General features: G+C 29.4%; 1 protein-coding gene across 5 annotated transcripts; it reads left to right on the forward strand.

Annotated features, from left to right (window-relative positions):
• Window positions 1–9,368: 9,368 nt before the first annotated feature.
• Window positions 9,369–16,033, forward strand: LOC114304041 (glyceraldehyde-3-phosphate dehydrogenase, cytosolic-like). 5 transcript variants are annotated; one of them, XM_082873786.1, is made up of 7 exons: window positions 9,369–9,710; window positions 12,481–12,574; window positions 13,330–13,456; window positions 14,772–14,887; window positions 14,982–15,081; window positions 15,403–15,572; window positions 15,709–16,033. In XM_082873786.1, exons 4-7 carry the CDS (start codon window positions 14,778–14,780, stop codon window positions 15,770–15,772), a joined length of 444 nt encoding a protein of 147 aa, XP_082729912.1. In that variant the 5' UTR covers window positions 9,369–9,710; window positions 12,481–12,574; window positions 13,330–13,456; window positions 14,772–14,777; the 3' UTR covers window positions 15,773–16,033. The 5 variants fall into 5 exon arrangements, with proteins under 5 accessions (XP_082729912.1, XP_082729914.1, XP_082729915.1 ...); XM_082873788.1 differs by having other exon boundaries at window positions 15,403–15,568; XM_082873789.1 differs by having other exon boundaries at window positions 15,403–15,436.
• Window positions 16,034–16,293: the final 260 nt, after the last annotated feature.

Here is a 16,293-nt window from a genome sequence, read left to right on the forward strand (position 1 = left end):
AAGTTGTTATTTTATGAAGATTATTAAATAAATTATTAATAAAAAAATTAATTGATTAAATATTGATACTTACGTGATCAAATCATACTTATTTTTAAAATATAAAGTGTCGTCTATTCTACTAAGTAAAATTACTGCAACAAATTAAGGTTTTAGAATAAAAAATGTAAGATAAAAATCCTTAGTTGCTAAAAGTATCATTGTATTTTTAACAACGAAACTGTAGATTTAACAATAAATTACTATATTTTTATGATCAAAATTTTCATCTCAAAACGTAAAGCCATTTGGCACAAGGTGATTTTGTCCGTAGAAATGCATTTATTAGCGATCTTTTAAAATTTTATTGCTAAGGTCTGTTTTTTTTCTATTTGAAACTTTTTAAAAAGATCTTTCATGATAATTCACAAAATGACTGAAATGAGTTTCATAATCTTCTTTGCAATAAATTTTTTACTTTAATGATAAAAAATTTGATATCTAAAATTCTTATATATTATAGTGAATATACTCTGATTATGTGACTATTGATATCTTATCGCATATAAATGTTTTCTTCAATAAATCTTACAAGATGGATAGTCAAAATCATTAAAATAAATTCTAAGATGAGTCTAAGGAAATGCATTGACACCTCAAATTCAACTAGAGAGATCCCACACCATATTCCTAATTATATGCTGCATCACCATTTGTCGTCCAACAATAGCCATAATGTTTCATAATAATAATATTAATATTTTCCAATGGTTAAGTGGTCATTGTTGGATAATAGTTTGTTTGTCACCAAAATGCCATCACCATTAGCTTCTAACAGAGTCAGAGCCTCTATGGCTTTTGAACTCCACACCCAAAAAAATAATAAAATAATAAAAATATGAAATTGTTGGTGGGCTTACGCAGCTGTAAATGAAGCTAGATTTGTCAAATAACCAATAGAAATATGAAAATGTGAGTCAACTTTATATCCCATTACAGTACTAGCTTGCAAGACAATTTACAACAAGGAAAAGTTAGTGGGATTGTGGTGCTTTCATTTGAGGTGTATTATGCTTTTATTTTTATGATTCAAATCGTCCAATTTGTAGGGTTTGTTGAGTACTTCATGCCTACCAAAAATCATATTAATCGGATATCAACAACTATATGATCGACAACTAAAAAAATAACTAATAAGTTTTATTTTGAGAAATAACATAAATAATATGCAATTCGATCATATAGTTTTTGATATCCGATTAATATGATTTTTGGTAGGCATGAAGTACTCAACAAACCCTACAAATGAACAGTTTGGATCATAAAAATAAGGCCATAATACACCTCAAATGGAGGCACCACAGTCACTGCTGTGCGTGAAGCACAGCAGTGACAAAAGTAGTGAGAGGACTAATTAGTACTATCATTAATAATGTGGTAGTGGGTCTCATCATAAATGATTTGATGTTTTGGCTTTGGTATTATTATTTTTTTCTTTTTTTATTGAGTGTCATGTCTTTAATGATCTTTTTAGAACTCCAAAATTAGTGATCTCTATCATTATTGTTTACAACAATGACGAGGCAGTGAAAAAGAAGGTACCCAGCAGTGTCTGTATTTTTTACTTTATTTATTTATTTATTGGGGTTCATCAGTATGATAATTAGATCGAATTGAACATTCAAACTACGAAATGACAATGTGAAAAAAAGTTACAAACATACAACAAACTCAATATATCCGACAAATGCAAGAAATAGTAATCATAAAAGGAATCAAACTATTTAACAAATCCAACAAATGTAAAAACAAATTAGAGAAATAAAATTACTCAACCAAGTTTAATGTATAACTACAAATATAAAACAAATTCAACAAATTGTAAAATAAAAGAAAATAGAGCTGTTAAATGAATTTAACTGGTTAAATTTAACTCAAATTCAATTGATTAAATAAATAAGTCAAACTTAAAAAATAACAACTTTTATAACTTATTCACCAATATATATATATATATATATGCACTTGACTAATATACCCAAAAAAAAAAAAAAAAAGAAAAGAAAAAAAGGCTGGAAAATGGCCCACTAAAAGCTATTTGGAGTTCAACCACTCAAATGAGTGGTCATAATTTTTTTAATAGATTATTTAGTATTTCTACTATTTTTATATATGGAATAAGAGACTTCATTTATTCATAGTAGATCTGATGGCACACGCTGTGTATACGCATATAATTGTTTTGTTTCAAACAAATAAGATTGTAAATTGCAAATTTGAATTTCAAAATTTAAAAATTGAAATGAATTTGAAAGAAAATAAACGTTGAGAGATTTGAAAAAAACAAAAAATTAACAACATAAATGCCCATAAAACTTCTATAAGACAATTTTAAAAAATCAAAAAGATGAGACTTCATCCCATGCCTTCCTCAATTTTAGTGAAAGAAAAGGCCCGTTGATTGGTGTCTTATAATTATTAGTAAATTTTATGGTTGATTTACGTTATAAAAATAGAAAAAAAACATATAACAAGTTTGTACAAAATAATATGGCAGTATAATTGGCCTTTAAAACAAAGAATCTATTAAGGGTGTGTTTATTTGGACGGACTGGATAAGGAGGATTGGAATCCACCGGAGTGTTAGTTCTGGGATACATTATCCCTGAATTATTTGGTTGAACTAGATTTATATCCTATGTTTATTTAGTCATGAGATCTGAATTATTTGGTTGGACTAGATTTATATCGTATGTTTATTTAGTCATGAGATTAAATGTCAGGAAACGACTACTTAGTTGGATAGGATTCATATGAATCCTATGTTTGTTTGGAATATTATGGAAGAGGATAAATGTTCAAATAACTATTTTACCCTTTTCAATTATTTACTAAGCAATAACAATATTAAACATATCTTTAAAATTTTAATTATTTGTAATTAGATTAAATAAAAATTTATTTTATTTATTTTTTACACAATTAAATAAATTTATTTTTTAAAAATTAAATAAATAAAATATCAATAAAAATATATGTTATTTTTTAATTAAAATTTTAAATAAATTTATTTTAAAAAATAATAATAATTACATAATGAAATAAAATGAAATATAAACGAAATTTTAAAATAAAACATCAATAAAATATCTATAAAAAATTATTTTAAAAAATTAAATAAATAAAAACATCAATAAAAATTAAATAAAATTATTTTATTTTTAAATTGAGACATTTAAATTTTATTGAATTTTACTAAATACAATACATAATTAAATAGTAGAGGGTCAAAATGGTTATTTCACCACCTATTCTTATGTCCCCCCTTATCCCTTCATTTGTGTCCCACTCCCCGCCCCCTCCTCATGGAACACATTAGTCCAATGGATTTGACACTAATAATCCGGTGCAAAATTTTTGAACCAAACAACAGACCAATCCCACCTGTCAATCCCTCAAAACAAACACCACCTAAGTTGATTATTAATTATATACATAGCACTATCACATTATTAGATTCTAGACATACTTTCTATTCCAATCTTGTTTAAGTTGATTATTAATTTATACAGATTCTATAGATTCTATACATAATTTATTAAGTTGATTATTAATTTTGTGGTTGATTTAAGTTGGAATCACAAGCACCAATGATTAATAATTGAATAGGAGGTAGATGGGGAGTTTTGCCATGGTAGATTTCCATCACCATCCTTAACTTGGGGAAGTTCTAAGAGTGAGAGTGGGTGGTGGAGCTGACTATTGTTTGCAATCCAAAATGACAAACTTTAAACAATATTTATGACATGGCGATATTCTGGTTGGTTTAAGTGGTGTGTACGCCACAACTGCAACCAATATAGCAAAGAAGAACGAGACCTGACCATGAGCTTCTTTTGTGTATAATATGTGTTTCCATCCCAGTTGAATTCACAAGGGGACACCCACAATGCACGTGAACAAAAATGGGCTTCACCGTAGACTTCCCACTAGTGTCTCTCTCCATCAAGGAAATTTATTCCTTGTCACATAATATTTTGCGATGTTACTTATGTGATATTTTTGAGAAATGAAAAATTATAAAATATATTCTGTAAGAAAAAGTTATTGGGTGTCGTTGTAGTAAGTCTAAGTGATATTTCAAGTTAACAGTTAAAAAACAATTTATAAACAAAATTTGCATAAGAAATTCTACATTTTGAATATAATGAGTCACTTTATGATTTTTTTTTTTAGTTTGAAATGAATAAATATTTATCTAGCACATCATTTTGTACAAATTTTATGTGTACTTTTTTTTGTGTGTTGGTATTGTTGTTCAAATTTTGAAATTAAATAAATAGATTTATGAAGAAATCAAATTAAATATATACTAAGAACACATACTAATAATTACAACTAAATTTCAACAGAAATACACAAAATAATAAAAAGGTAAAGAGACGAAACCGAAGCCTGCACGGAAGCAGTTTCCTTAAAACAAATTTCGCCGCCTCACTGGTCGAGTGCTTAAGGAATCCCGACGTTTATCTCCCAGGATACGACGGTCAAAACCAGCTACGGCAGAAGCACTCTCTGTCTAGCTTAGCGAACAAAACAATGGTAGCACTCTCTCACTGTAGGAACTTCCAGGCAAACTGACTTGTGAAATGGAAGTAAAAATTTCTTTGTTTGAAACTTGACAGGAGGGTCTCAATTTATACATGTATAGGGAAGAGAGGAAGAGCCTCCAGCCTTTATGGCTGTTCATAATGCACCATTAACCTCTGCAATAAAGGCAGGAGTTACAAACCCCATTAATGTAGGAGTTACAAACCCCATTAATGCAGGAGTTACAAACTTCATTACCTTTTTTCCATGAAGCTAACTTCATGAGGTAATTTTTCATTCAAATCTCAATGGTTTTTGGCCATTCACAATAGATGATTAGGACTCACTTTAATCTTTAATTAAAGTCACCAAAAAAAAAACCATTTTTCCAACAGGTATATCATAACTCTTTTTCGTTATTAGTTTAAACCATATGATTCATCATTTGAAACGATGTAAAAGGTGTCAATTAGTAAATGAAATCATACATTAATCTAAGAGTACTGAATAATTTCTTATAAAAAGATCATTTATGAATTTTTTTTTTATTAGTTGAAGAGAAAAATTTTATTGACAAAAACGATATACTTTACATATGGAAATATATCAATAAAGAGAAACGAGAGCAAAAAGTATCAAATTACCACTTTCTAATTCCAAAAGAATCATTTATTATCTCTCAATTACTTAATAAAATTGACTATATTATTGATTGAAACCATAGGTAGACTTCCTCTCTTAGACACTAGGAATTTGAATCCAAAGCGTGTAGTTATGTGATTCCAGGCCACCTCCCTCACCCCCAATTGCTTGGGATACCTTGATTCTTAATTCAGCGAAATGACATTGATTCCAATGCGAATTACTTCTTTTTAGCCACCATAGATTTTTATTCTTCGTGTGTCTGATTCATGCCTTAATGCCTTTTTCCATGGCGCTAGGAATCTCCGCCTACCTCATATTAAAACGCTTTTTTTATTCTAGGATTTGTCCAGATAAAGAAAAGATTAGCTAAAATTAGGATGTTCTGGGAGAAATCTTATATTACACACCCCTTTAAGGGTGTGTATTATATACACCCAATCATAATTGGCATAATTTTATAACAAAATTTCATAATATCAATCACAAAATGAGTAACCTTGCCACATATTAAAGTAACAAAACGTCCAAAATTTTGTATTTCATATAACAAAAGTTCGTGGATTAGTTACGACATTTTTGGTTACATCAATTTATGATATTACAAAATTTTGTGATAAAATTATTTCAATTTATAATAGGGTGCATATAGTACACACCCTTGAAGGGGTGTGTATCATAGAATTTCCTATGTTGTGAAATCAATTTGGCTCAATTTTTTAGGTGAATCAATATTCAAACTAATATTTATGATTCCATCCAGATTTGGTTTCTCTTAAATTTTCATCTCAACTTGAGAGAGTGTTTGAACTTGATAGATCCATTTTAGAATTAATTTTGGTGATTCGAATTATTTATTTTTTAGGATATTGATAGCTATATGATTAAATCATATTTATTTTAATAAAATGGACGATATATATAATTTTAAGTAGTTATTCATTTTTTATAATACAAATGATTCAAGTATATCTTGATTTTTTATATGCATATTTTACTCAACAAGTCTTAAAGGGTGAACGGTTCGGATTACTGAAATTGGTTCTCAAATGGGCCTACCAACCTAAAACACTCTCAAGTTGATGACCAACTTGAGAGAAACTAAATCCATTTCAAAATTTTAAGAACAAAATTGAATCATTGAACCTCTCAACCAAACTACAATTAAATCAGGATCTTTGACCTAGTGGTTGTATCGTACCATTTTGTGATGTGGGCTCTCAGGTTCAACTCTTATGAAAGAATTTGATATCCTTGTGGTAGTTGTTATTTCTCTTCTATTATGGGGTTGTATGTAATAAGGGAAATGCTATGGTTTGCACACCTTTAGGGGTGCATACCATATGCACCATATTACAAAATATGTAATTTTGCCATTAAATTTGTAATATCAATCATAAAGTGAAAAATTTCGTCACTAATTTCCATTACGAAAAATGTCATAAGTAAGTCACAAACTTTTACATCTATTACAAAATTTTAAATATTTTATTATGTCAATTTGTATTGAGATTACATATTTTTGTGATAGAATGCATATAGTATGCACCCCATAAGATTTCCTGTGTAGTAATTATTGGTTGTTGGGTTTGGGCATAATGATTGCTTGTTAAGTTTGATGATTTTGGGTTAATATTTTATTTGATGTAATAATTTTTTATATTTATAATTATTCTCTTATGAATATATATATATATATATATATATATATATACATATATATTATAACTAAACAAGGCCGGTGTTTGGGAGAAGCATTAATGGCGGTCACTTCGGACCCTAAAGTTTAACAAAATTTAGGGCCCTAATTAAGGGGGGCATTGTGTTGTATTATCTCGAATTTATGTTAAAATTATCTTAATACTAACTTTATTTATTTATTCTTCATAATATGATATTGTCTCATTTTTAATTCATGTCCAGTTGATATATCATGTCAAAAAATCACTCTTAGTTAAATTAACAAGTGTATAGCGAGATTAATTTTTTTTTTTTACAAGTTAAATTTCATTAAACTAATCTCTATTAAATGAAACTATTCATAAAATGCTTGGTTTCAACTTAATTCCATTTTCCTAATTTGAAAAAATATACCCTATTATTATATTTTATTACTAGAGCTCTAAGATAGTTAATGAAAAATACGTATATTAAATGGAAAAGAAAAATATTCTTATTATACATAATTTTGTTTTTATTCAACTAGATGGAGTTACAAAAAAGATTAAAAATGTCATAGCACCACTTAGTGCAAATAATATTAAAATGTGCAACTAATTATTTATGTTATTGACTCATATCATATTTAGATTCACATCGGAAAAATAACCTACTATAACCTGCTAAATTTGTGTAAAGTTCAAGTTGTATAAAAAACAATTCACCATTACCCCCAATTGATTTTTGCTAGTGATGAAGAGTGGTGCATCTCATTACCCTCCAATTTGGATGTCTAATCTAACTAAGTGGGGACTCCGTATGTGTCTAATCTAACTTAAAATAGGTCATGCCCTGCGTTATATTTAAAAACAATTTAAAAATAAAAAAATTATAGCTAAACTTAACTTAAGTAAGCATAATGCTAAGGAGAAATATGTTATAATAAAATTCAAAACTAAATACATGGTTTAGTACATTTTTCGTTTTTTATTTTTTATTTTATTATTTTTTCTAGGAATGAACATTTTTCGTAATTTAACTCACAAATTTTTTTTTTAAAGTTGATTGGACTTGAATATATTTGATAAAAACAAATAAATAAAATTCAAGCAATAAATTTATAGTGGTCATTGTTTTTATATAATTGATAATTAGTAGTAATTAATTTTTTTATTATTAAATAAAGAAAGATATTTTTTTTATCGAGATATAAAATTTACATTAAAATAAAACTATATTAAACATTTAGTAATAAACATATTTCTAGCTTAATTTTAAATACGTTAGCAGGATATAAACACACTAGCCCATCTTTCAAATGTTTATATTAATAAAATGTAATATTACATTTTGGAAAGAAAGATTTTTTTATTACATTAATGAGTTTTTAAAATTTTGATTAAAAACATATAGAATATTACAATCTTGTAAAATCATAGTGTTAGTGAAAGTTTAAATGTAAATAACAAAACATTTTCAGCGTGTATGGTATGATGAAATTAAATGAAATGAGAATGTAATGATAATAAAAATAGAATATAAGATTGAATGAAATAAAATATTCATTCTCATTTCATTGTTCAGTTGAATGTAATTATATTTGATTACATATGTTGCGAAGAATCTTATAAATTTCTAAAGGTTTTCTAGAGGTTAAGAGACACAAGAAGAGATAGAAAAAATGGTGCGAGAAATGGAGAGAGTTATTCATATTTTATATTAATATTTTGGATAACTCTAGTTCGTGACATGATTAAAGCTTTCTAGTGGTCATGAATATTAGATGAGGAACGCTGTCAGTAACATGAGTTTTATCTTGGGCCTGCTTCACTCCGATTGTACCTTTACGAGGGGAGAAAAGGAATTTTAAGACAATAACAACGCAACTCCCAAAATCTCACTGCTATATTTCTCCACTATTACCTTTTGTCTACATATATTATTGTTTATCATCATTACTATTATAATAATAGTGCTAATTATTCTATTAATTTTATAGCTAGACTAGCAATCTAAAACTGCTTTTACTCTAAATCATTTTGTCTAGCATTGTGATCATATGCCTCTAAGTTGCTCACAATAGTTCCTACAATCTAAAGCCGTTGTTCTTAAAACTACAATTAAAACAACATAAAATAATATATATATATATATATATATATAATATGAGAATAAATATACTAAATTAATGCTCGGTAGGTCGAAACTATTGTTTCTCAACTTTGCCCAAATGATGTTGCGATGATGTGGAAATTAATATATATATATCTATATAATAAAGCACAAAAGTTTTTGAAAAATGTATCAAAATGTATGTGAGATACATTTTGATCCAATGGTTGAGATCAACTCTAAGAATATATTAACGGTTGAGATCAATAGATCTCCCGCCCAAGACTTCTCTCCCTATGCATCATCACCTACCCACGTCTGCCTCCCCACTTTCCCTTTCTATCTCCCTCTCCCTCTCCCTCTCCCTCTCTGTATGTGAGATACATCTCTCTTTCACAGATACATCTCTCTCTGTTTGGGATAATCATTGTTCATTATCCACAAGTTTTAGGTTTTGGATTGAGGTTTCAATGGCTGCTGAGGACTCAGATTGCTTTACCCAATTTGTTTCGGAAACACTTGAGACAGATTCACTTGGGAGTGAAGCAAAAAGTGTCGAAATTGGACTCAGACAGAGCGAAGCTGAACTGGGTTCGGGGAAGAAGATGAAGATAAGGGCTGAAATCGACACGTCAGCGCCTTTCGAGTCTGTGAAGGAGGCAGCGAGTCGATTCGGTGGAATCGGTTTCTGGAAACCCAATTCCCACAAGCCCTCTGAATCTTCTGAGGTCTGCTCTCTCTCTCTCTCTCTCCAAGCAAATACATCTCTCTCTCTATTTGGTTTAGAATTTTAACATGTTTCACAGATACATCTCTCACAGATACATCTCTCTCTCTGTTAATGTTTTTGCTTTAGAATTTTATTTTAACCTGTTTCACAGATACATCTCTCTCTATTTGGGATAAAGAATCGGGTAATCATTTTTTTTTTAATTTTATGAGTGAAAAATAAAAATAAAAATAAAAATGAATACTATGTTCGCTTCCGAGCGTTTTCTCGGGTTTCGATTCCGATACCCTAGAACTGGCTTCAATTTTTTTTTATTAATCTCAAGAAAGCCAATTCGAATTGTACATTTTATTTTATGTTATTGACATAGAATTATAAAACAAAACCAAGACAACTAGGATCAAAACAAGTGGTTCTGGAGCACTATGTTCATCTCCATTGGTATATTTAGATTTGTGTTGTGATTGAAAAAAGAAGAATGGAGGTAGTAGGCATTTATATTGATATTGATTTATGGGTTAATGTTGTAATGTCGTACTGATTTATGGGTTATTGTTTTTTTATTATTATTATTATTGTTTATGGAAGATTCTTATGTTAATGAGCTAACAAGGAAGGTTGGGGTTTTGAGAATGAATTGAATTCTTTATGTTTTGATTTTGTTAATTATACTGCACAAAAAAAAAAGAAAGGAAAAAAGGAAGCTTTAAGATTTGAGTTACCAGGGTTTTGATTCGATACCCTTGAACTCGCTTCAATTTTAGATTACAGAAAGCCATATCGCATTGTACATTTTATGTTATTGACATAGAATTGGAGTGAGTCTGCATTTATGTTGAAGTTGTAATGTCGTATTGATTTTTGGGTCATTGTCCTTTTCTTTTCTTTTTTTCCAATGGAGAATTTTTATGTTAATGAGCGAACAAGGAAGTTTGGTGTTTTGAGAATGAATCGAATTCTTTATGTTTTGATTTTTTTAATTATACTGCACAAAAAAGGAAGCTTTATGTAGATTTGAGTTACTAGGGTTTTGATTCGATACCCTCGAACTCACATGAATGGGCGTCGTATATTTTATGTTATTGGCATATAAAAAGCAAGTGATTTTGGAGCTCTGTGTTTAGCTCAGTTGGTATTATTACTCTTTCCGTATGTTATAATTATGATGCATATTATGTAGATTTGAGTTGTGATTGAAAAAAGAATAATAAAAGTGAGTATGCTGTAATGTTGTATTGATTTTTGGGTCATTGTCTTTTATTTATTATTATTTTTTTTGGAGAATTGTTATGTTAATGAGCTAAAAAGGAAGGTTGGTGTTTGGAGAAAGAATTCTTTTTAATTATACTGCTAAAAAAAAAGGGTACTTTATGTAGATTTGAGTTGCTGACTGATTGCAAGCAGTTTATAGGGTTTCGGTTGTATACTTCAGAATTCACTTCAATTTTAGGTAAGAGAAAAGTGAATTCATATTGTACATTTTATGTTATTGACATAGAATAAATATTTAAAAAAAAAAGAAGACAGAGATCAAAGCAAGTGATTTTGAAGCTTTATGTTTAGCTCAATTGGTATAATTACTCTTTCCTTATATTATAATGCAGATTTATGTATATTTGAGTTGTGAATGACATATTGTAGGGGGTTGGATTCTTTGAGTTACATATATTTTAAAGAAGACTATAGGTAGTGATTTCATGTGTTGCAAATCAGTGATAATTATTTAAAAATAATGAAGAGTGTTTATGAACATTATTTTTTTGTTTCAATGCCAACACAAGGGTTTTTGAAAATGTGTCAATGGTTGAAAATGTATCAATGGTTTATGAATGAAAATGTATAAGCTGTTTGCTTTATCCATTTTTTTTTTTTTTTTTTAAGAGTGATAATGTGTTCATTGAGGGCAAGTGTTATTTTTTCTTATTTTTTACTGATTTCAGTTTGGATTTTCTTTTATTCATTTACATGTGAATTCCTGTTGTTTCTTTAGCAAAGCATATACGCACACTTATTCCTTATCTTTTTGTTCATCACCTCTAATAAATCTGCATATTCAGAAATATAATATATAAAAAAAAATGTTTAGGTTGAGTTTATGGTTGCCGTATATGATATTCATGTTATAAAGGAAAGTTTTTGTTTAAGTAACTATTTAGATTTATGAGTCTCTTACTAACAAGTGCCACTAAAGCACATGAAAAATATAAAAAGAAACATAATACGCTATTTATTGAATTCAATATATTTTTTCTTGAATTCAATTACACTTTTCATTGAAATTAGAACACTTCCTAACCATTTCACCTATTTTCACAACACTTTTACTCCAATAAAAGATAACAAATAAAAAAAAAAAAAAAAAACCATATCTATATATTCACCAAATATATATAATTTTGTTTCAGACTTTAGGTGTCGGTGAATCACTCGGCAATTAAATCTCCTTAGGTAGTTGATAAGTTTGAAGTTCATTTAAAATTTCCCCGCCCTTATATGGCAACATAGATGGAAACCCAACAAAGCATAAGAGAGTTAGAAAGAAGTAGCAAATACAGTGGAAGCAGCCACATGAAGAAGGAAATGAGAACAACAAATGGATGTGAAAGGAAATGCAAACCAGATGGTCCTGAAACTATGAATGCTCAGATACCATACAGAACTCTCGGATAATCAATAACAATTTTTTTTTTTTAATACATGATATGATGTTTACGTTGATACTTTTGCTAGGTTACTGTAGACACCTGTTGAAATCCTTAATGTTGCAGGTTGGGAAGCAATATGCTAAAGAAAATGGATTGCTTTTCTTTAAGACTTCTGCAAAAACTGCACAAAATGTCAATGAGCTTTTTTATGAAATAGGTGATTATAACTCTTATCATTTGGCATTAAGGGTATGTTTAGTCTCTTTATGAAATAGAAAATGCATTGCAAAATCTCTTTATGACTGATATGAGTTGTTTGACTGATATGAGGAGTGTTCTCTCTCTCTCTCTCTCCCTCTCTCTCCACATATGCACATGGATTTATATTTGGTACTACTGCTTATCAACCAGCAAATTAGTCAAAGAAGATCTTTTTACATTATTTTGAATTAATAAATGAAGTGGCTATAGAATGGATGGTTTTTTAATACTCTTAAATGGACTGTTCAAAATAAATCAAATACCCTGTGTCAAACACTTGACACTTGAATAAAGGTGTGCCATATGTATTCGATACTTTCCATCAAACACTTCTTACATAATTGTATTCAAAACTGTCATTATAGATATATTTTGTTGCTTAATTGCTATAAAATGAGTAAAATGTCTTCTTTTTATTTATTTATTTTTTATGCTCTTATCTTTCATAAAACACCATTTTATCCTACAAAATAAATTAAAAATATGAATATATGACCCTTTTCTGCTAAGTCAGCATACCCTTTAATTAGAATTTTGATTGCTCTGACATCTAAAATTTGCATCCACACCTGCATCTGTAACTGTGTCCATGTAACATTGTTAATACTGTTGTTTCCATGTATTGAATGTGTTGGTGTGGCAATCGTTGTCCATGGGTCAAGTTTGCGTGCAGGGTTTATGTTATGTGCTTATTTTTAGTAATTCTTGCAGCAAAGAGATTGGCAAAAGCTTCCCCTTCAAGGCCAGCGGGAATGAAACTGCTTAATAGATCACAAGAAGCAGGAAGAAGAGCATTTTGTTGCTCCAGCTGATACCTAAACTTGGCAAGAGAACGACTGTGAGTGATTTTCCTCATTTTAATCCCTCACCTTTAATTTGAAAGGTCATCTCTTGCCGTGGTGAAATGAAAATTATATCTCAGAATTGAAAATCTATCTTAGAAAATTCTCATGCCAATCGTTTCCTCTTTTAATAGGTAATCCGGGAACTATTGAAATTCATTTTTTGCTGATCCAAGTTGAAAACATGCAACACTTTGTAGAAGCCGTGTCTTACCGAATATTTGTTGCATGTATGTTGTATCTTGAAATAGCTTTGTGACAATTGAATTATTTTACATGCTTAGTTATGTGAGGGAAATGAATATGGAACTCAAAATGAAAATCATGGTCATGGTGCATATACTTAAAGTCTGGTTGATGAGATTGATGAGGTGAAATATTATTTTATTTTGACGCTTAATAATTCTTTGAGCTCAACTTGATAATAAGATGAAACACCTTGAACCCTCATTAAGATTCACTCAAGAACAAACTGGTCAATCTCATCCATGAGATAGACAAGTCAACCTCAATCTTAATTTCAAGGGTAAATTACACTGACCTCTATTGTGGTTTGAAGAAAATATAGCAAATCCCACAGTTTTGATATAATTACATTGACTTTTTTGTTAATAAGGTTAAAGAGACCAAAACTAATGCAAATGGTATGAAAACACAAAGATGATATCATTTTTTCATTTGTACAATTAATGATTTTTTGATGAAAAGAGGATTGAGTGTACTGTATATATATATATATATATATATTTCAATCTTGACGGGAGATTAGTGTAATTTATCCTAATTTCAAAATTAACTATGAAATGGATTTTGATTCTTTGTTGTGCAAGTCTCTGCTATGATTTTACTATACTTCTAATCACAGCAGGGCATGTTATTAAAGAGATGATCCAACAGTTTAGGTATAATCTTAACCGTAACATCCCAAAATGACATTATTTTGGGCTAAAAAAAAAAAAATTTGAAGAACGTGCGTCGGTTTGTGATGGTGGTGGTAAACTTGACCCCACCTCCAAAGATGAAAAAGTTGAATACAAAAAAAGATCACAGGTTGGGACACAACACTATCACGATCTATATAATAAGGCAAGAGGCTTTTTGAAAATGTCTTAAAATGAGTCTTTCTACAACAAAGCACGGTGCATTTCCCTTTGCAATGCATATCCTTTTTGGTTTTTTTACTTTCTATCATGGACAATGGGATTTTTGAACCTTGATATCTGCTACAGTGGCCACAAGGTATCATTTGGCCATGAAATCCATTAGGACATCCATCTTCAGCTAACTTAATTTTGGTTTTGTGTTGTACAGACCTATATGTTTAAGTATGATAGTGTTCATGGTCAATGGAAAAAAAATGAGCTTAAGGTTCAGGATTCTAAGACCCTTCTCTTTGGTGACAAACCCGTCGCAGTCTTTGGTATGAGGTATTATAAGCTGATTTTGCTATCTTTATATTTCATTTTATTTTCAAAATGACACCCTTTGATTATTAATAATTTATTTTTTGATTTTATTTAGGAACCTAGAGGAGATCCCATGGGGTGAAGCTGGAGCTGAATATGTTGTTAAGTCCATTGGAGTTTTTACTGATAAGGACAAAGCTGTTGCCCACTTGAAGGTTTGCCTTTATTTTTCTGCTTTCTGGATTGGTATTTTGATTTGTGTGCATACTTTCTCTGATATAGTTGAAGAGATATATTTGTCTTGCTTTCATCAATATTGATTTCTGGTTCTTTTATTTTTTTAAATGGAAATGTTGCATGTTGAATCTGTTTTCTTCTTTGGCTAAAATACCTGTGCTGGTACAATGCCCCACTCATGAATTTTGACTTGACATGTTATGCTCAATTGGGCAATGTTTGTTATTTTGTTGGCTTGCAAATGTTCATGACGGCATGGTTTGTTGATAGTATTGCTCTTGATTTTTTTTAATCACCAGGGTGGTGCAAAGGAGGTTGTCATTTCTGCTCCAAGTAAGGATGCTCCCATGTTTGTTATGGGTGTCAATGAGAAGTACTACAAGCTAGATATTGATATTGTTTCCAATGCTATCAACAAACCATTAACATTATCAATATCTAGCATTGGAAACATTATTATACCCAGTGTGTTAGTGTTCCCCTTCAATTACTATGCATTTGTCTACACCATTAACATTTGTTGTATACAGTTTTTATTTATTTATTTTTATTATTATTATTATTTTTTTATGGTTAATTGATGGAATGCTTTCAATATATTTCAGGGAGGAATTTAAGGATGAGGAGATGGTTGATGTGAAGTCATTACACATTCGAAACTTTCTCTGAAGTTGAGTTTGTTGGTTAGTGCTTTGCTTTGCATTTAACAATTGTTAGGATACTCATATCCATCAATTGTTTCTCTATCTTCTTTGATTGAAATTCATTGATTACCTAGGGACCTGTCTTAAAAAGAGATGTAATCCTAGATTTAATAGTAAACCACTTGATTATCTTTTCGTCTATTGTTATTGGTCAGTTTCCAAACAAAAGAAATTTAAAAACTATGCCAATATACTGTAAGAATGTGATGGATTGCAGCCCTCTAAATCTCTATTCTCAAATTTTCACAAAATCTTAAAAAAGGGTAAATTATAAATATGCCCTTGATGTTTGTAAAATATTCTCACTCTCTCTATGGGAGCTTGCATTTTAAGATTAGTATCCAGAGTTTGGTAATGAGGTGCGGTGTTGCCTTTAAGTCAAACTTGGTTCTAGATCATGACACAATGCAATTATACAATTGGATTTGTTGATTGGGATTTTATTTTATTTTATTTATTTATTTTTATTTTTTGTCAATCAAACTT

Source organism: Camellia sinensis, chromosome 6 (genome assembly GCF_055761805.1).
Source record: "Camellia sinensis isolate YWXY chromosome 6, ASM5576180v1, whole genome shotgun sequence".
NCBI lineage: Eukaryota > Viridiplantae > Streptophyta > Magnoliopsida > Ericales > Theaceae > Camellia > Camellia sinensis.

Excerpts from the sequence above, each read along its gene's own strand:
- LOC114304041 (XM_082873784.1), top strand. The coding sequence starts at position 9,453 with ATGGCTGCTGAGGACTCAGATTGCTTTACCCAATTTGTTTCGGAAACA. Across the intron at positions 9,711-12,480 it reads AGCCCTCTGAATCTTCTGAG|GTTGGGAAGCAATATGCTAA; the intron begins GTCTGCTCTCTC and ends TTAATGTTGCAG. Across the intron at positions 12,575-13,329 it reads TGAGCTTTTTTATGAAATAG|CAAAGAGATTGGCAAAAGCT; the intron begins GTGATTATAACT and ends TAATTCTTGCAG.